The sequence below is a fragment of the Lynx rufus genome, unplaced genomic scaffold (assembly GCF_022079265.1).
Source record: "Lynx rufus isolate CCGP_SWC_20201006 ecotype Redwood Valley unplaced genomic scaffold, mLynRuf1.p SCAF_16, whole genome shotgun sequence".
Classification (NCBI taxonomy): domain Eukaryota; kingdom Metazoa; phylum Chordata; class Mammalia; order Carnivora; family Felidae; genus Lynx; species Lynx rufus.
The window spans coordinates 14,348,464-14,368,959 of NW_025814830.1; the positions used below are offsets into that span (position 1 = coordinate 14,348,464).

Here is a 20,496-nt window from a genome sequence, read left to right on the forward strand (position 1 = left end):
TTTTAGCTCCATTTATGCTTCCGTCTGTTGTGCTTAGTATTTTTTATTTTAAATATATTTTAAACCCCATAAGACATTATTTTTAAATACTCTAAATATTAATTTAATTTTGCCCACATATTTACTCTTCTGGTAGTTTTTATTCCTGTGTTGCCTTGCTTTCATTTGGGATCAGTTTCCTGCTGCCTGGAGAATTCTCTTTGGTATTACTTTTAGTATGCTCTGCTATGGTAAATCCTCTCAGTTTTCATCTGAAAATATCATTATTTTTTGCCTCCGTCTTTAGAAGATATTTTAATTGTGGTCTATAGAAATCTATATATAGAATTCTAGATTGGCAGTCGTTTACTTTTAGTGCTTTGAAGGTGGCATTGCATTGTCTTCTAGCTTCCATCATTTCTTTTTTTTTTTTCCCATCATTTCTTTTTAAAAGTCCGTGTAGGGTCTTAGGATTATCACTTTCAAAGTTTGTATCTTTTTCTTCTCTGGCCATTTAAAAACATTTTTTTTTAATTTTTTAAATTTATTTTTGAGAGAGAGAGAGAGAGAGAGCATGAGCCAGGGAGGGGCAGAGAGAGAGACAGAGACACAGAATCCGAAGCAGGATCCAGGCTCCAGGCTCTGGGCTCCGGGCTGTCAGCACAGAGCCCAACGTGGGGCTCGAACTCATGAGCTGTGAGATCATGACCTGAGCCAAAATCAGACGCCCGGCCGACTGAGCCACCCAGGCGCCCTTTCTCTGGCCATCTTTATTATTTCTTCTTTGCTTTTCAGCAGTGTTTTCCTATAAAGTTCCTGGGTGTGGCTCCATTTATATTTACCCTGTATGGGATTTGAAGGCCATCTTGAATTTGTTGCTTGATGTTTTTTGTCAGTTTTGGAAAGTTTTCATTCAGTACCTTAAAATATTACTTATGTGCTTCTGAGTCTCCATTTACATGAATGTTAGAACTTTTTGCTATGTCTTATATGTGTCTTGCACTTTTTCTTTGTATACTTCAGTATAGATATTTTTCTGTGGTCCCATCTTTCATTTCCCTGATCTTCTTTTCTGTTGTGTTTAATAGATTGCTATCCTTTCTAGAGAATCCTCAATTTCACAAATTTTATTTTTTAGTTCTAATATTTCCATTTGATTCTTTTCTACCGGTTCAAAATCCTCTTCTTGTCCTCTCCTGAACATATTAATCATGGTTATCTTAAAATCTGTAGTTGTTATTAGCAAGGGTGTTGATCTAAGCTTCTCGGTTGTAGTAGTAAGCGGAAACCCCACCCACATTATTAAAGAATAGCAGGGAATCTGGATTCTCATGTGAAATCTCTTGGCTTTTACATGTTGGCCACTGATTTAAATACCCAACCCCCTCCACCAGGGAGGCCAATTCAAACATTTATTCAGGCTGTATCCAGCCAGTCTGTTACTTCTCACCTAGACCGTGTGAAAATCGGAAGTGGGCTATCTCACAGTGGCCCCATATCCCCGCTTACGTGTTTAGAAAAGATCCCCTGGGCTGAGGAGACAGAGAGGGAGAGAGCTGGAGGGGAAACAACACAAGTACGACTGTTAATGTGTCTCAGAGAGAGGGATTTTAGAAGGTCCTGGGGAGCAGACAAAAACTCTGAACAGTTTTACAGATCCGAGAACAGAGGAGATGTGTGGCCCACTCCTGTGGTGAAGGTGGTGGTGGTGAAATGGTATGGAAGCAGCAGTTCCAGAGTCGAAGCGTACAGCTTATGCCAAACACAGCCTGTAGAGGTCTCCACATGGGACAGGGACATGACTGAGAGAGCCCCCGGTCATAAGGAGCCAGGTAGAGGAAGGCAGGATGTCTTAGCAAAGACTTGGATGGAACTTTGACCTCACCCACTCACCACTCTCCTCCTTGTCCACTGCTCCTTAGCCGCTCTGGCCTCTACACCCTTTAAATATGGCAGCCATGTCAGGGTCTAGCCATCTCTTGGGAATATTCTTCCTCCAGAAACCCACATGGCCCTTTATGTCAATTTATTCAGGTGTTTGTGCAACTTCACCTCCTCGGTGAGTGTTCAGACAGGCCTGACCAACCTCCCTCAGCTCGCGCTCACGTCCATCTCCTCACTTTCTATGCCCATTTCCCTGCTTTACTCTTCACTTGATCTCAGCCAAAAGGCTGAGAAGCGATCCCCTGCTTTACTCTTATCTTTAGTGATTATTAGTCCTTATCATCTGAGGGTTCCATGATTGTGAATTCACCCGCTCGCTAAAATTTATTTGTAGCCCCAGGTCAACCCCCACAGTGGTTCCAAAGTCATTTGTGGACATGCAAAGAGGAGTGAAACAGTCGAATCACTTAATGCACATTCCCAGCTGAGGTTGAACAGGGAGACACTGCCTTCTGGTTTCAGCTATCATACTATTTAAAATTTTTTTTTTCAACGTTTTTATTTTATTTTTGGGACAGAGAGACAGAGCATGAACAGGCGAGGGGCAGAGAGAGAGGGAGACACAGAATCGGAAACAGGCTCCAGGCTCTGAGCCATCAGCCCAGAGCCCGACGCGGGGCTCGAACTCCCGGACCGCGAGATCGTGACCTGGCTGAAGTCGGACGCTTAACCGACTGCGTCACCCAGGCGCCCCATCAGCTATCATACTATTAACAAGTATCCTTTTTCATGGTCTGCTTAGTGCCACTTTTTTTGTTGTTGTTGCATTTTTGTACTTTTTGTTGATGATTTCACTATTTAAAATGGCTCCCAGGCAGTGCTGACATGTTAGCCAGTGTCCCTAAGCACGAGAAGGCTGTGACATGTCTGGTCAAGAAAACACATGTGTTAGAGAAGCATTGTTCAGGCATGAGTTAATAGTGCTGTTGTATACAAGTTCATTGTTAATTAATTAACGATATATATTAACTAAGAGGCCTTTAAACAAAAATATACATATAGCAAAGTTGTATGTTGAGCAGTTGACAGAAAATGTTATGACCAAAGGCTCGTAGGACCTTGCTTAAGTCTGTATGTCTCCTACAAACAATGTTCAGTATTTGCTAATTCAGCAACTTTATAGAACATAACCACCATGAATAAGGAGAATCACCTGTATCTGGTATTGTGTATTATATATTTGTTTATTATCTGTCTGTTCCACTAGAAGGTAAGTCCAAGAGGGAAGAGGCTTTGTCTAACCTGTTTGGGGCTGTGATTAGAATAAGGCACATGGTAGGCATTCAGGAAACTTGTGAAGTGAGTGAGCGATGGCATATCAAGCCTGCACAATAATTGTTTTTAATTTCAGTACTGAGAAGGAGTTTAGGAAAGGGTTTGGAAAGGGGACCACTGAGAAAAATATTTGCTTGTTTAAGATGAGTTGAATCGTGCAGATATCTGTGGCAAGAGTCTGGGACCAGCACATGCAAAGGTCCTGGGGCAGGAGCCCTTTGCTTGCCTGATGTTTTCAGAAGGTGGCAGGGAGGCCAGCATGTCTGGGGAGGAGAGGCTGGGGGAGAGGGGTAGGAAATAAGAATGGTAACCAGACAGAATTTATTCACCTCTCCACCCCCTGCACTAAGAACTGTGTACAGAACATTGTAGGTGTTCAAGAAAAATGTGTTGAACGTTCACATGTGACACGTTAATGCCAGAGCAGGGAATGGTAGAGAAAATCCTGAATGGACAAATTAAGTTTCCTCCTATCCCAGCAGAGTGGAGGGCTTGGAATAGATATTAGAGTTGTTAAACTGTCACCAGTCAAACAGGGATTGTGACCTCACTTAGCCATGAGGTGAGCTACAATTCAGCCTGCTGCCGAGGGCCGGCCTGGGTTTCATGGGTGACTTCACAATGGCCAGCGTGGTGCCCTGCCCACCGCCACAGTCCCAGTCCACCATGCTAACCACCCTGTGGCTGCTGCTCAGCTTTGCTGTCCCCTTGCCAGGGTTCTATGTCTCCTTCAGCTGTCCCAACGAGAAACAATGCCAAAGAGCCCTCCTCTCGGACAATGACGTCTTCTTGCCCTGCAACTCTTCTGGGTCACAGTGGTACTTCTTCCTGCAAGACGGGACCAGCTGGTCCCACACACTCTCCAGTGCTTCCAACATAGAAATCATACCTGACAGCGGCGTTCTCATTCGGAGTCCGTTGCCCTCCCAGACGGGTTTCTACCACTGCCAGGACAAGGACGGCCTCCAAGTGGTACAGTATGAGATTGACTTCCAGGATGTCAGCACCCTGCACATAACACACAAGGGACTGGGTCAGAAGCCCCTGCGGAACGAGAGCCTGAGTCTGGGTGGCAAAGGGATCGTCTTCACCCGCTGGGAGCCCTGGCAGGACTGTAACCGCTGTGGGGGGCTGGGCGAGCGGAAACGCCTGGGGTACTGCTACATCGAGGATCCCCTGCAGGAACCCATGCCCTGCTGGCTGTATCTGGGAGGTAGGAAGGTGTGGTCCAGCCGCATGCGGCCCGAGATGCAGGTGGACGCCTGCCACGTCCCGTGCACGGCACTGACGTTGGATTACGTCCCCTTTGACAACTTTGAGATCACTGAGGAGTCGGGATCCGTGTGGCTCACCTGCCCCCTGGGATCTGTCTACAGGTGATGGAGACAGGCACCAGCCCTGCCCTTGGCTCCTAGCCAGGTTCCCCCAGGCTGGGAGCCTTCATGATGAATTCCTGCAGAGGGGAGGGGGCCCACATGGTCAGCTTGCTCTCTGCCGGCCTCTTCAGATGTGCCTTTGGTAAGAGCCCCCTGGAGCCCACACACAATTGAGTCACACAGGTAGAACAGGACCGCTGACCCTTCGGGAAGGCTTGGCTGATTCTGTGGCCGCTCCTGTGGTCGGCCATGCTGTGGATGTGGCGCTCATCAGACACCCCTGCGGAAGCCCCCAGCCTGGGGGTGGGGATGGGGGGTGGACAGCCCGGGGTGGTCAGGGCTGGGATGGGAGAAGCCCACGTGAGTAATGAGGCTATGCCGGGGGAAGCTCAGAACGCTGGGGGACCCTGAGACCTCTGCTCATTGGGGAGGATCAGAGAGCCCCGAGGAGAGGAGGCTGCCCCGGGAGGGTACCCATCAGGGTCTGCCTCGCAGAACGCACACTCATGTTCTTATATTCCTGCCTGGAGCCCCTGGGAAATCTCCCCTTGGCCTGTCTTCCCTAAGCCACCCGCACTGATGACCCTGACCCCGGTGAGAAGAATTACAACCACTCACAACCCTGCACTTTGGCCACGGGCTGCATCCCAGCCCCAGAGCCAGAGCCGTGGGCCCCAGGGGGGCCATTTACAGATGAAGAAGCTGCAGCTCTCAGAAGGCACAGTCCTTGCCCGGAGCGGGGGGGGGGGGGGGGGGGGATCCACGGTGGCCCTAAATCCTGCAAGCTTGGCTGCAGAGTCCCTGTGGCCTCCAGCCCCGCGTGCCAGGGATGGCCCCTCCCTTGCAAGGTGGGGGCCCCAGCAACCCCTTGGGGCCTCTGTAGCCACAGGCTCTGTCAGTGTGAACCCGCCACCTCCATCTGGTTTGCTCTCCCTTGTTCCAGCTGTGACCTCTGACCTCTTCTCCTTCTCACCCTCTCTCCATGGTGTCCCTTCCTCCTTTTCCCCTCCTCCTTTAAGTATAAAAGTAACAGCTACTCCCTATAACCCTCCCCCGCCACCCAGTTCAGAAGTGCAGGAAAGGGCACACGAGTCTCTCCTCTTACCTGGACTGGGCCACCCACTCCACGCCGCTTGCCAGACAAGGAGTCCCTGGCTGCCAGTCACTGGTGACCTGAGATAAGAATCAAGGGAGGTCCCCAGAGGCTTTAGGAGTTGCCGGGTCTCAAGGGAGCTGAGTGGAGTGGCATTTCCTGTGAGGTTTACATCTTGGACTCTGGATTCATCCAGACCTGGGCTCCAATCCCAGCTCTGCCGCTTTTCCAGCTGTGCGACTTTGGGCCTGTGGTGTCCCTCTGGGCCTCAGTCTCCCTGTCTGTAGAATGCAGGTTGCATTCATTTCCTAAGGCTGTCACAACACAGTACCACACACTGGGTGGCTTACAGCAATGTAAATGTATTCTCTTGCAGTTCTGGAGGCCAGAAGTCCAAAGCCAAGGCGTCACCAGGGCCACGCGCCCTGTGAGATGCTGGGTGGAATCTGTCCTGCCTCTGCCTAGCTCCTGGGAGTGGCAGGCAATCCTTGGCCTACCTTGGCTTGTAGCTGCATCCCCCCGCCCCCCATCTGTCCCTGTCATCACTCGGCATTTTCCCTGTCTGTTTGGGTCTGTGTCTCTTCTCCCTTTCTTTTTTTAAAATTTATTTAATGTTTATTTTCGAGACAGAGCGTGAGTGGGGGAGAGACAGAGAGAGAGGGGGACGCAGAATCCGAAGCAGGCTCCAGGCTGTCAGTCGGCAGAGAGCCCAACGCAGGGCTCGAACTCATGAACTGCAAGATCATGACCTGAGCCAAAGTCGGACGCTTACCCCACTGAGCCACCCAGGTGCCCCTCTTCTCCCTTTCTCAAAAGGACACAGGTTGTATTGCATTTAGGGTCCAGGGATTTACTCCAGTCTGACCTCGTCTTCACTAATTACATCTGCAACACCCCAATTTCCAAAGAAGGTCACGTCCTGAGGTTTAGAACACGAATTTGGGGAGGACACGATCCAACTCAGTACAGAGGTCTTGGTGGTCCCGGCCTCACGGGCTCATTGTGATGTCTAAGGGGCAAATGCCTGTCCAGACGCAAAGCCCCACCCTCTAGTGGGTGTTCGTTTTCGCTTGCATGATGACCGGCCCTGTCAATGCCGTCTGTTGGGTCTCCTTTCTGTTCCTCGGTCACGACGGGCTGAGAAGTTGCCAGCACTGAAAGGAGATGAGGGAGCCAGCCCTGTGTGCCGAGGCACAGCCCTCAAGGCAGAGGGAACAGCCAGGGCAATGGCCCTGAGGCAGGAAGGTGCATGCTGGAGGACCACCTAGGAGGCCAATGTGGCTGGGGCAGCCTAAGTGAGAGACAGAGTGGGGAAAATGAGGCCCGGCCAGGAAAGTGGGGCAGGGGGCAGTGGGGGTGTGCGTTCTTGCTGATTCCTCCAAGTAACCCTCAGAGGCAGGTATAGTCACACCCCCCGGTTTTCAGATGAGCAATGGGAGGCTTGAAGAGCTAGAGGCATTTTCCTGTCGCAGATCGAGTGGGGGTGGGGCTCTGAGCTCCCCGACACCCGTCCCCACCTTCCCCCTGCTCTGTAGCACTCTTGGAGGACATGCCCTGTGCGCTGTTCCCCAGGGAGGAGGGCGCCGCTGTCCCCATCTCCTCTCAGACACCAGTCCCCCACGTACCCCCCCGGGGCCACAGCAGCTGACCTTGTCCTCCTTTGCAGGCCCATCCTCTGGGAAGCCGACAACATCCCCCTGACCTGGCAGAGCCAGCTCTCCAGCCAGGACTTGGACACCATTCTGGAACCTTCCAACGGCGGCAAGCAACTGCGGGTCTTCCAGCCGGCCATTTACAAGTGCTTCGTGCAGCAGGAGCTCATGGCCCGGTTCAACCCCGTGCCCTTTCCAGGCACGGCGGAGACTCTCAGGGAAGAGGAAGGCGGGCCACACCGGGGGAAAGGGAAGACCCAGGAGGGGAAGGCCAGCTCCATCCTCAAGGGGCTCAAGTTGCTGCTGCTGCTGGGCACGGTCCTGGGCCTGCTGGGGGTGCTGCTCAAGATCTTCCACCCTTCCCAGGGCAAAAGCAGTGACCGGGTGCTGCTGGTGAAATGAAGCAAGCCCTCTGTGCCCAGGACACTTGGCCTCCTGTGTCTCCGTCACTTTAATTGTCCTTCCCAAGGCACTTCCGGGGGGGTGGGGGGCGGCAGAGGCGGTGCCCGCAGGTGCAGAACAGGCCCATGGCTGCAGCGAAGGCTGATGAGCTCTTCCCTGTTCCAGGTCCTGCTCTGTTAACCCCTTAGCAATCCCCATCCCGCAGATGAGGAAACTGAGGCAACTACTGTCCAGTAATTGGAAGGTGGGGGGTGGGGGCGCTCCAGTTTGAGCTCAAGTCTTGTTTTCCTCACGGGGAGGATGAGAGAGATGGAACTCACCGTTTTCAGGGCGAGTCTCTGGGAGTTGGTAAACTGTAGCCACCTTAGGCAGCTTACTGCATTCCCCCGAGGACAAGGGCTGAGACAGGATGGGAGGGAGTAGCCGGGGGGGGGGGGGGGGTGTCACACCCCGACCTGCAGTTCCGCACTGGGCTCTGCCTTTCCTTGGTCGTCCTTGCCCCGCACTCCCTCAGATGTGCTGAGGGCTTTCAGGCTTAGCCATATCTGTCCGAGGCAGAGGGTGTTCCCAGGGTCGTAGCCCCGGGCCGCCGGACCTGTGTCACCCCTCCTGGCTCTTGCAGTGGAGAGAGAGCCCCAAGAAGGAGAGACAGACCCGTTCTACCAGGACAAGGCGCCAGGCCTGGCCCAGCTGACCCACGGGAGTCACCAAGCCTAGTTGTTCCCAGAAATTATATACACTGTTCCGCAGAGTGCAAGAGTGAGAAATAAAATATTAATGCCTCGTAAAACTCGTTGCCCTGATATCCCACTGGACAAATCTGAAACTTCCAGAACGGAGCTTCTGCCCCTGAGCAGAGGGCAGAGCTCACTCCTCGCTTACCAGACACTGTTGCCAAAACACTTAAGGCTTCTCACGGTGCCCACAGACACAAAGGTTCCTGCAGAATCGGGAGGACATTCGTGGAGAACTAAACAGGGTCCGTTGGGAAACAGAGGCAGAGAATAATGATGACAGCAATGGCAAATATTTGTGAACTTCCTGGCATGATCAGAACTCACACCCTTCATGAACTTTATGTCCTCACAGCCAGCCACCCATGAGGCTGGGGTTCCTCCCAACCTTGTTTTGAAATGGTTTTTTAACGTTTATTTATTTTTGAGAGACAGAGAGAGACCGAGTTCGAGCGGGGGAGGGGCAGAGAGAGAGGGAGACCCAGAATCCGAGGCAGGCTCCAGGCCCCGAGCCGTCAGCACAGAGCCCCACGCGGGGCTCGAACCCACGAACCTTGAGAGCATGACCTGAGCCAAAGTCGGACGCTTAACCGACGGAGCCACCCAGGCGCCTCCAAACCTCGTTTTGTAGTTGAAGACATCAAGGCACAGAGGGCTCAAGCACCCTGCCTGAGGTCACACAGCAAACTTGAGATGGGGCCAGCAACGGGAGAGTGAAGGAAGACCTTGGGGCCCTCCGACCAGCTCCCCAGAACCCCCGGTTTCCTGCACCCGCGGCGGCACATGGCGCGGTAGCCGGGGGTGGAACAGCCAGCACCAAGCACAGGCTGCCCCCAGGCCTGAGGACCACAGTCCACAGCCAAGGCAGTCCACGTCCCCCGGCGGCAGGCAGACACTAAGGTGACCCCAGTGATTTTCACCTCCTGGTGTCCACGCTTTGTGGGGTTCCCCTTCCCGTCCAGTGTGGATGGCACCGGTGACTTGCTTCTAACCACATTCATATTCATATTCTTACTGTTAAGGGGTCAGAATGTCACCCCTGGATGAGGCTACGTTGTATGAGACTCTGTCTTAGCCTCCCGGATGCAGAGAGAGGCTCGCTGGCCGGGTGAGGTCAGCAGCCATGGCACGGAAGCCCGCTTGGTGCGAACCGTGAGCGGCCTCTAGGAGCCACAAGTAGTCTTTAGGACCGGAGGTGACAGCCCGGGCCTCAGTCACACGGTCCCCAGGAAATAAACTCTGCCAACAATTTGAGTAAGGCGGGAGGTAGGTTCTTCTGTCGAGCATCCGGATGAGAACACAGCCTGACCGACACTTGGACTGAGCAGAGGACCCCAGGGAGCCGCATCCGGACTCCTGACCCCTGGACACTGGGCTATCATGCACGTGTGTGGTTTTAAGCCACTTAGTGTACTGCCATTTGTTACGCAGCGATAGGCAACAAACTCCCCCCCCCCATAACCCCCGGTCCCCCTGAGGTCCCCTGCAGCTTCAGCGGTGACGCAGACAGTTGCCTCCCCTCAGGAGCCAGGCCGGCAGCTGGGCAGCTGGTGCCCCTGGGAGCAATCCTTACCCAAGAGGGATGGCGGTGGGAGCCACAGGTCTGGGGCGCATCCAACACCTTCCCTCAGGCTCTTCAGTGACACCGACCTTCAGGTGGGCACAGCGGCAACCGGCCCATCCATGCCCGTTCATCAGGTGAGCCCCTCTCGGGCCTTGCTTTCCCTCACTTCCGCTTCCCCAGATTAGATTCTGCAACTATTTTCTCAGCCACATGTTCCCCTCTTGTCTCCTGGGACATGGATGTTAGACCTGCTGCTGTCCCACGGGTCCCTGAGGCTGTTGATTCCCCACCGCCCCCCCCCCCCATCTTCTCTTCAGGTCAGAGAACGTCTGTTGATCAAGTTTGCTGTCACCTCCCTGGGTCCTCTCTGCTGTGTTCTTCCGTCCGTCCAGTGAGCCTTTTCCTTTGGCTAAAGTATTTTTTGGTTCTCAAATTTCCATCTAGTTGTTCAGACCTCCTAGCTCCTTGCTGATACTTTCTTTTTAACAAGAATTTCTTTTTTTAATGTTTGCTTTTGAGAGAGAGACAGAGCATGAGCAGGGGAGGGGCAGAGAGAGAGAGGGAGACAGAGAATTGAAGCAGGCTCTGGACTCCAAGCTGTCAGTACAGAGCCCGACGTGGGGCTTGAACCCACGAACCATGAGATCATGGCAGAAGTAATCCAAGTCACTTCTAAGCTAGAGCACTTAATTCCAGAGCAAAATACTCTGGAGTCCTCTTTCCTCTGTGCAGAACCCATGGCCCTTGAGATGGAGGGTGTTCTGCCAGCCTGGGTCGAGGTATGAGCAGAGTTCCAGCTGACTCACAATACACATGGCACATAAGTTAGAAATAAACTTTTGTTATTATAAGCCGTAAGGCTTGGGGGATGTTTGTTACCACAGCATAAGCAGCCTATCCTGACTGACACACACTCCTTCCAAAACACTTGTCACTTCTGCGATTTTTCACTTGCTTTTGTCGCCGTTGGGCTAATATTTTTCTTTACCCACTGAACTGAGAGCTCCATGAGGTCAGGGATATTTTTTGTTGTTGTTTCCCCACTGTATCTCCTACTCCTGAAACAGCTGGAACATAGCAAGAGTGTCAATTGACTGAAGGAAGAAATCAATGAGCCATAATCCTAGGAGGTCAGTATAATTATCGCTATTTTACGGGGATGAAATGGAAGCTCAGAATGGTTGCATTGGTTGCTCAGTGACACATGGCAGGAAAATGGCAGCGATTGGATCAGAACCTAGGTCTCCGTTCAAAACTTGTTCTGAGTACTGTGTGGCTACCTTTCCTGGACAGGAAGGCCTTGGGGTGCTAGGTGTTAAACTACCTTCTCAAGGGTTTTCAGCCCTACCTCCAATATCTGCATTGGTGACATTAAAGGACAAAAGGCTTGGGGCGCCTGGGTGGCTCCGTCGGTTAAGCGGCCGACTTCGGCTCAGGTCATGATCTCGCGGTCCGGGAGTTCGAGCCCCGCGTCGGGCTCTGTGCTGACCGCTCAGAGCCTGGAGCCTGTTTCGGATTCTGTGTCTCCCTCTCTCTCTGCCCCTCCCCCGTTCATGCTCTCTCTCTGTCTCAAAAATAAATAAACGTTAAAAAAAAATTTAAAAAAAAAGGACAAAAGGCTTGGGAATCTATGGACCACTGGTCATCTCTGGAATGAGCCACAGCTGGCCAGACAAGGCGGGGAGATGCAAAGTGAGGGGGTGTTTGTCCGCTGTCTGCCCTTCGTTTTACCTCTTTTAAAACAACTTCCCTTAGTTGAGTGCTTAGTCTCTGCCAGGCACTGTGCCAAAAGCTTTAGGGTCATGAGCGCACAGCATCCTCACGACCATCCCAAGTGATTTGTTTTCCCCCACAGGAGGAAACTGAGGGCTAGAAGGGTAAATCTACTTGCCTATGGATACACACTTAGTGTATCAATTACGGCTGCAAAATAAAAACATCCTCCCAAATCAGGGATTTAAAATAGTAAGAGTCTATGATTGCTTACAAGTCTAGCGACCAGCTGGGTAGTTCGGGTCTCAGCTGGGATTATTCGTGCTTCTCTGATCAACAGCGGCCTGGGGTTGGCCCTCCAGTCTTGGCTGAGGTGCCTTACGTGTGCAGGAGTCGGCCGTCCAGGCTGGACCAGGTGCCGGCAGTGGGCTGGGGCAGCTGGGCTCTCCACGTGGTCTCATCCTCCAGCAGGCAGAGAGCCAGGCTTGTCCACAAGGCGGTGGGAAGGGTCCAAGAAAGTGGACAGAAGCTGCAGGGCCTTTTGAGGCCCAAGCTCAGAGGTAGCATTTGACCAGGGACTTGGGCAGAGTGGCCTTGGCTTGCCATCCATGTGCCTTGAAGGTTAGGCTTGGGAAAGACCCCTGGGCGAGGCTGGATTAAATAAGATCTGTTGGGGCGCCTGGGTGGCGCAGTCGGTTAAGCGTCCGACTTCAGCCAGGTCACGATCTCGCGGTCCGTGAGTTCGAGCCCCGCGTCGGGCTCTGGGCTGATGGCTCAGAGCCTGGAGCCTGTTTCCGATTCTGTGTCTCCCTCTCTCTCTGCCCCTCCCCCGTTCATGCTCTGTCTCTCTCTGTCCCAAAAAAATAAATAAACGTTGAAAAATAAATAAATAAATAAATAAATAAGATCTGTTATCTACTGCTGCAGGAGAAACCATCCAAAATGCAGCGGTTTGATACGATTATTTCTTTACCTCTCCATTCTGTAGGTCGGTAACAGGCTGGGCTCAGCTAGGTAGTTCTTCTGGTCTACCGGAAGCTAGATGGCTCTGCTTCAGGGGGCTGGGTGGCAGTTGGCTGGGGAGCCTTCGGTCTCCTACCCACAGCAGGCTAGCCTGGACACGTTCACGAGGTCATGGCAGGGCTGCAAGAAAGCAAGCAGAAGCTGCACAGGCTAAGCTTAGAAGTAGCACAGCATCCCTTTCTCTGTGTTCTATTGGCCGCGGCAAGTTACAAGGTCAGCCCAGATTGTAAGCGTGAGGAAATAGACTCCATCTTTTGATGGGAAGAGGAGCAAAGTCACACTGGCAGAATGCATACAGGGAGGAGCGATGGGCTGCATCCTTTCTGTAATCGCTTTACGTAGGCAGCAAGGAACACGGCTGGGCTTCTAACCCAGGAGGAGGAAACTAAGTCTTCCCAGCTGTATCACTCGTGTTCCTTTCCTTAGCTTCCCCACCACCCCATGTGTTTCCCCTCTGTGTTGTTTGAGCCTCCAATAGCCTTCTGTATCAGTCAGAACACCTTTGGCTGCAAGTACCAGAGATCCAGGCAAAGTGGTTCAAGCTCAGAAGGAGTGTATTGGCTCTTGGAGTGGAGAAGTCCAAGAGTAGTTCTGCTTCAGGCACAGTTAGATCCAGGTGCTCAAACAGTGTCCTCCCACGTTGTCTTCACTCCCCTTTTTTTCTGCATTGCCTTAATCCTCAGGCAGATGCTTCCCAAGAGATGAGGGCAGCTCCAGGATTACATCGCAGTGGAAGGAGAGCATACCTCTCACGACGACAGAGACAACGGCAGAGTGCTCACTGTGTGCCAGGCACTGTTCTAAGCACTTGGCAGGTGGTAACTTATTTAGTCCTCACACCCCATGAGGTTATCATCATCTCCAGTTTACAGATGAGGGAACTGAGGCACAGAGATTAAGATCCATGTCTAAGGGTTCGCAGGTAATGAGTGGCCAGGCCGGGAGCTGAACCCAACGAGGCTGCTCCAGACTCCTTGCTCTTAACTACTTCACAGAAAAGGAGTCATAATAGCAAGCCTTATTCGGAGAAGATACTCTGTGCCTGACATTGTTGAGAACATCAGGACATAACGGTAATAATATCCATTGAACCATTTAAACCTTCCAGCAACCCTGTGGGGTAGCACTGTTATTATGTCCATTTTGCAGATGGGGAAGGTGAGGCACTGATAGGGTGAATAAGCCTGAGGTCACGTGTGGGGCAGCGAGGAACTGAATCCAGACAGTGGAGTCCCGAAGCTGTGTCTGCTGTCCCCAGCGTCCCTCTTCTGAGCCAGGGGTGAGGTCAGCCTCCGAGAACTTTAGGAAGGGAGGTGGAGGGGGGGCCCCAGGACAGCCCAGTCTTTCCCCTCACCGTGTCTGTGTCTCCCTGCTCTCCCCTCCACCCACGGCCTGGCACAGCCTTCCCGGAACCCGCTTGTGAACAGACTGACCTAATGCAGGCTGGGCCAGAGGGTTGAGTCCTGGCAAACGGGCAGTGGCCGGGCCTGAGTCACCGGGCAGGGCTTGCCAGGGCCCGGAGTGGCGGCGTGAGCCTGTGCCAAGGAGGGCATGGGCTGAGAGGGACGACACCTGGTGCCACCGGGCAGCTGCAGTTCCTTCTGAGCCCGTGACCTTGACACCCGTTAGATCTCTGCAAAACAGTCACGCCAAGTCATTTTTTAATGCATTTATGAGAAACCGAACGTGGCTATTTATATGCTTTTGATTTGTCAGCCGACTGAGAACTGGGTGAATGTAATGACATCTCATGAGCAGAATCCGGGCGTCACCGCCCGCCCCTTAACAAAGACAGCAAGCATGCTTGGCTACATGGGCTCCTCGGGTTCCCAACCTGCTGGCACGGGGAAACTGAGGCGCAGAGAGAGAAGGTCACTTGCTCGTCGCCTCAGCTGGGACATGGCAGAGCTGGAAATGGACCCAGGAAGACTCTTAACCCGCTCAGAAAACCTGCTCGGCTGTGTGGTCGGGACCCATCTACCCCACTGAGGACAAAGCTTAGCTGTTCGTGGGAACCTTCGGGAACATTCCACCCGCTTTACATTTCTTCTTCTGTCCCTCATCCCACCCCTCCCTCCTCACTGCCTTCTTTCCCCTTCAATGTGAAGATGTGCTCTTCTCTCGTCTCTTTCCTGCCTTCTTCCCCTCCTTCCTTCTTCCTTCGCTGACCTTCTATCAAGGCAAGAATCACAGCGCTAACGCTAACTGGCCTTAGGGCCAGCGGGGCCCTGAGTTCCCCACACGAGGAGCTCGCCGGCCTCAGTGGACTCTCTGTGCAGTGCTCCTACTATTGCCATTTTACCGATGCAGGCGCGTGCCCGGTGGCTCCTCCACGGTGGCTCGCTCTGCACTTGTGCGCCGATGTGGCTCCTGCGGCTGAGACTCAAGCCGAGGGCACTGGAAGTGAGCCACGTAACTGTCCACGTTCGGGCAAGCTGATGTTTGACCAACGTTACGCTGCAGTGACCCTTCGTGGCCGCAGGTTCCCCCGGGGGATCCCCGGTGCCACGGCCTTTCATGGGTTCCCGCCCTGTGCCTCCGGGTCCCCTCCCCGTCCCTGTCGCCGGGAGGATCGAGTGACTTAATGCATGTGTAGTGCTTACGTAACAGCGCTCCAGCAGGTCTTAAGGGATAACCTGCTTCAAGTCCACGAGCCCCTGGCTTGCGGACCTAAGTCCCTTGTTCTGTAGAAGAACTAAGCAACTTTCCTCGAGATTTGCAGACCGCTGGCCTTGGGAAGTGAAGGCCCACACCTCCCCAGAAGAGAAGGCATGACCACATCTGAAAACAGCCGTCCCTGATGCCGAGTCTGTTCAGGGCCGCGTGGACCTCCGCCGAATGGCCTGGCCGCCAGCTTCTCCCGCACGCAAGCCCCTGCCCTCTTCCTGTGCCTTCCGCGTTAAAACCCTCCGGCTCCCCCTGGACAGGGCAGGTGGTTTTGAGACATCAGTCCACCATCTTCCCGGGTTGCCCGCTTCCTGAATAAAGCCACCTTGCCTTCCCACCCTCACTTGTGTCTGGCTTTAGAGCGGCCAGCAGCCGACCCCGAGTTTGGAATCCGTTCTCGGCCCTGTAACACTTAGAGCAGCGCCTGGCTAGAAACGTGCTTCCGAATGTTGGTGGCGGCAGCTGGTGCTGCTGTCTTCAATGGTGGTTTTTGCGGAACTGGCCTGATGCTGGGAGAGGCCCCTGTGGCTGTGCCCCTGTGGGCCGCTCCTCGTCTGGTGCGTCCAGCCGGGGTCTTCCCTGCAGGCAGGCTGTCCGGCTCCACCGGCCTCGCTCATCGGCGCTGATCTTGCTGACCCCCATCCCGGATGCCGACAGTGGGTGTGGACGCTCACGTGAATGAGCCGGGCAGACACTGGGGAGCTCACGCGCAGAACCTGCCCGACTCCCAGATTCACGCCTTCGGGCCTCATTTCCTTTTTTTTTTAAATTGTAAAATATTTATTTATTTACTTAATGTTTATATTTGAGAGAGAGAGAGACAGAGCACAAGCAGGGGAGGGGCAGAGAGAGAGGGAGACACAGAACCCGAAGCAGGCTCCAGGCTCCGAGCTGTCAGCGCAGAGCCCGACGTGGGGCTCGAACTCACGAGCCGTGAGATCATGACCTGAGACCAAGTTGGAATGTGCAACCGACTGAGCCACCCAGGCGCCCCCAGGCCTCATTTCCTGACATAGCAGCTGTGGCCTCCGTGCCTGCCACCCCCTCCCTCACCCACCCTCCACCACTTCCTCCCTCCAGACACAAGCAGTAGTCACGGCGGCCTGTCACCCTTCCATCACCATCTCCCCAACTCTTAAGATGTTTATGCCTCTGGGTTTTGATTCGTCAGTGTCACCCGCAAAGCCATTGACTTCCGGCCCCGGGGGATGGGGATTCGTTTCATGCCGTGTCCTTCCTGACATAATGACTCGGCTCAACGTCCCTGGGCCTCAGCTTCCACATCCGGAAATGAGAACAACAGCAGGTACCTACCTCACAAGGTCGTGAGGGTCACAGGGATGAACCCTGTAACGCCCTTGGAAGAGGGCCGCTCCTCCTGTAAGGGTATATGCTGGCTATTGTCGTTATTATAATTGTCATCCCTTTTGGTTTCTCTGTTAGCTTTGTAAGTCCCAACCACAGACAGATCTCCATTTCCCCTTCCTGCCTTTCCTCCCTGGACCTGGCGACTGTGAGCCACTGAGGACAACACCCTCGGCTGGCCCCCCAGCAGGAGAGAGGGGCACCGTCACCAAGAAAGATCCAGGCTTCTGCCCGATTTGAGCCGACATTATTTTTTTTAATGTTTATTTCTTTATTTTGAGGTGGGGCAGGGGCAGAGCGAGAGGACGAGAGAGAATCCCAAGCAGGCTCCGCACTTGTCAGCTGAAAGCCGCTGTGGGACTCTATCTTAGGAACCCTGAGATCATGACCTGAGCTGAAATCAAGAGTCTGACACAGAACGGCAGGATCACGACCTGAGCCAGTAACAAGAATGGGACTCTTGACGGACGGGCCACCCAGATGCCCCGAGCCACCATTGATTTGAGCATCTTCCACAGCAGTGGACTCAATTTCCTGACTCTCCATAGGCTTTCCTTGCCGCCCCCCCAACACTGAATTATGAGAATTTTCAAACCTACAGACAAGGTGAATGAATTTTACCATGACTCCCATGCACCTATCATCTGGATTCTACACTTGTTAACGTTAAAAAAATTTTTTTTAATGTTATTTATTTTTGAGAGAGAGAGAGGGACAGAACACGAGTGGGGGAGAGGTAGAGAGAGAGAATCCGAAGCAGGCTCCAGGCTCCGAGCTGTCAGCACAGATCCCGACGTGGGACTCCAACCCACAAACCGCGAGATTGTGACCTGAGCCGAAATCGGACGCTTAACTGACTGAGCCACCAAGGCGCCCCTTGTTAACAATTTTCTACATGTGCTTTATCACATACCTATCTGTCCATCCTCTATTTATTCAAACACATGATTTCTTTGCTGGATTTTTAAATGAGTTAAAGTGAAGTATTTTCAAGCAGACATCTGCACTTTTAACTTCTAAATATCTCAGCGTCCATATCACTAACTAGAATTCAATCCTTACGGTTCTTTAAAAAAAAATCTTTTTTAATGTTTATTTATTTTTGGGAGAGAAAGATAGACAGAGCATGAGCAGGGGAAGGGCAGAGAGAGGGAGACACAGAATGTAAAGTAGGCTCCAGGTTCTGAGCTGTCAGCACAGAGCCCAACGAGGGGCTCGAACTGGCTCAGATCATGACCTGAGCTGAAGTCAGCTGCTTGACCCACTGAGCCACCCCACCCAGGCTCCCCACGGTTCTTTTGTGAGGTGAAATTTGCATACAATGAAATGCGCAAATCTTCAACGCAGGTTACTGGGTTTTGACTGGCACATAGACGGGTCATACCAACCCCTATTGACACAAAGGACAGTTCCATCACCCCACAAAGTTACCTGCTTGGGTCATCCCCACCCCACCCCCAAAGGCAGTCATGGCTCTGATATTTTTTTACCTTCACTGTCAAATTATCAGGGTCGATGACACGTACGTTCTGGGAGTGACCTTCACCAAACTTTATGGGTTGGTGGCTAGAGTTTAAAACATAACGACTGTTCCCCTCTGAAGAATATGGAAAGCATAATCAACACTATGATGCCAGCAGTGACTGGGCCGGGAGGGAATGGGGGGGCTCTCACGCTGACAGCCAGGACCGTGTCTGGTGAGGGCAGTGCTCTGGGCACTGAACAGGCCATACTGTTGACGTCCCCATGCCGTCCCGTGTGCACCACATACTCTGGGTGTATCACGTAGGCTGCTGCTGGTTGCAGGTAAGGGAACAAGAGATTCCAAATACCTTGAAAACTAAAGGCCTTTATTATTTTCCCAAACAGCTAATCTCACCAAGGTAGGGAGGTTGTACAGCGGTCAGCCCACCCGTTGAACGGTGTTCTTGTGAACGGTGTACACGTTCAACGGTGTCGGACGAAGATTCCTCGGCACGTGGGCAGTGTCTTCCCTTAAGGTGGCAACATAGCTGCCACAGTGCCAGCCCTCGTTTCCTCTAGAGGCAGAACACAACAGCCTTATACTTCCTTTTGCTAAAATCCTACTCTGCCCGTCTCCCCCCTACATTTTAAGTGTTTTGCCTCTCTGGGTTTGCTCTTGGGACTTAGTGTAAATCCTGCTCTTGGCTTTGAGGATTATAGGGTCTTCAAAGTGCTGGTGAAAGAAATTGCAGAAAGAGAAGCAGAAAAATGATCTTTCTTTGCAGCTGCAGAAAATCAGACACTCCTCGGCAATGTAAAACTCCCCTTGCAAATACTTTTTGTAGGCCATACAGACTTCAGAGATTGCTACATCTTGTGAAAGGCAGCTCCAACCTTCCAAAATCTGTAATTCTGATTTGTCTTACTTAATAACTTATTGCCCTGAGAATAATACTTAAGTGGGCATGTAGATTTTGAAAAGGCTAAATATTTGCGAGGTGTTTTTTTGTTGTTGTTAAACCAGGGGAGTGTTATTAGCACCGCCCTCCCCCCTTTTTCTCCCACGTGGTTGGAGGGCAAAACCAAACACAGACTCTGTCGTGATTCTGCTTTAGACTAAGAGTTCGAGAAAACGAAAATCCCACCATCAGTTGGTGTCTCCCCACGCCGCCGTACTTTCTGTGGGAGGCAGAAAAGGGAAGCGTCTTTCCCTTGCATTACTTTTTAAGAGCAAAACCATTTTCCTCCAGAAACCTCCCCTAACCACTTCCCAGCAGACTTACCCTCACATGTTCTTGTCTAGGAGTGAGTCACGGCTCCTTCCAGAACCAGTCACTGACCGGGAGACTGGGGAACTATGACTGGCTTAGACACCTCCCCGAAACACATGGACAGAGCTAATAAACAAGCTAAGACAATCAGGGCTCAGCCTACCGAGAAGCAGGGAAATGGGTTAGCACAGTAATAATGCAGATCCCCACTTCCTGCTGCTGGTCGCATGGCTGTTTCTGTAGGCACCCCACCTCTGGCCTCGCACTTTGCTTCTGCTTTTTCGCCTCAGGTGGAGCGAACCCCAAACATTCAGGCCTTGTAGAAAAGGAGCCTCTAGAGGGGACGTGACTTCTGAGCGAGGGAAACACCTGCCCACATCCCTCAAGGGGAAAGTACCTAAGCTTGGCTGCCTGCATATCTTTGAGGCTTTGTTATCTTGGAGGCTACGGAAACCCAAACCAGCTTAAACACCACGGGAACTTACTGATTCTTACAGTGAAAAAGTCCAGCGGGAGGGAGTTTGGATTTCAGGTATGGCTGGATCCAGGTGCTCCAACAATCTCAGGACTGTACATCTCTCCTTCTTTCACCTTTTCTTCCCTCGATATTGATTTCGTTTTCAGGCAGGCCCTCTCCTCCCCCGGCAGTGCCAGCCTGCCAGCCTCCCAGGTAAACAACCACGGCAGCACAAAACTCAGCGTTCCAGGAGCTCCAGCAAAAGTCCTGCAGCCGTCTCTCATTGGCTTTCCCTGGGTGATGTGCTCATTTGTGGAGCTGGGGAATGGGGCTGACATCAACAAATTGCACAGAGAAGGAAAGGATGGTTCCCAAAAGAAAACGAGAAGGGAAATGAATGCCCATTGGGCTAATATATCTCTTACGTATAGAGAGAGCCCCTGGGAGCACCAGCCTATCCTGTTTTATCATGAAGAGCAGTACGGTTGCTAACAGGGTATAAGGGGCTAAATTAGCT

General features: G+C 52.4%; 1 protein-coding gene and 1 long non-coding RNA gene across 2 annotated transcripts; one reads left to right on the forward strand and one right to left on the reverse strand.

Moving 5' to 3' along the window:
* The first annotated feature begins 3,572 nt into the window (after positions 1 to 3,572).
* On the forward strand, positions 3,573 to 7,778 carry LOC124511242 (protein FAM187B-like). The gene is made up of 2 exons (XM_047078257.1): positions 3,573 to 4,574; positions 7,334 to 7,778. Exons 1-2 carry the CDS (start codon positions 3,805 to 3,807, stop codon positions 7,719 to 7,721), a joined length of 1,158 nt encoding a protein of 385 aa, XP_046934213.1. The 5' UTR covers positions 3,573 to 3,804; the 3' UTR covers positions 7,722 to 7,778.
* LOC124511243 (uncharacterized) lies at positions 6,502 to 19,951 on the reverse strand. The gene is made up of 3 exons (XR_006961846.1): positions 19,535 to 19,951; positions 12,706 to 12,875; positions 6,502 to 8,691 (listed from the first exon to the last, which is right to left on the reverse strand). It is a non-coding gene; the product is annotated as an uncharacterized LOC124511243 (long non-coding RNA).
* Positions 19,952 to 20,496: the final 545 nt, after the last annotated feature.

Excerpts from the sequence above, each read along its gene's own strand:
- LOC124511242 (XM_047078257.1), top strand. The coding sequence starts at position 3,805 with ATGGGTGACTTCACAATGGCCAGCGTGGTGCCCTGCCCACCGCCACAG. Across the intron at positions 4,575-7,333 it reads CCCCTGGGATCTGTCTACAG|GCCCATCCTCTGGGAAGCCG; the intron begins GTGATGGAGACA and ends CCTCCTTTGCAG.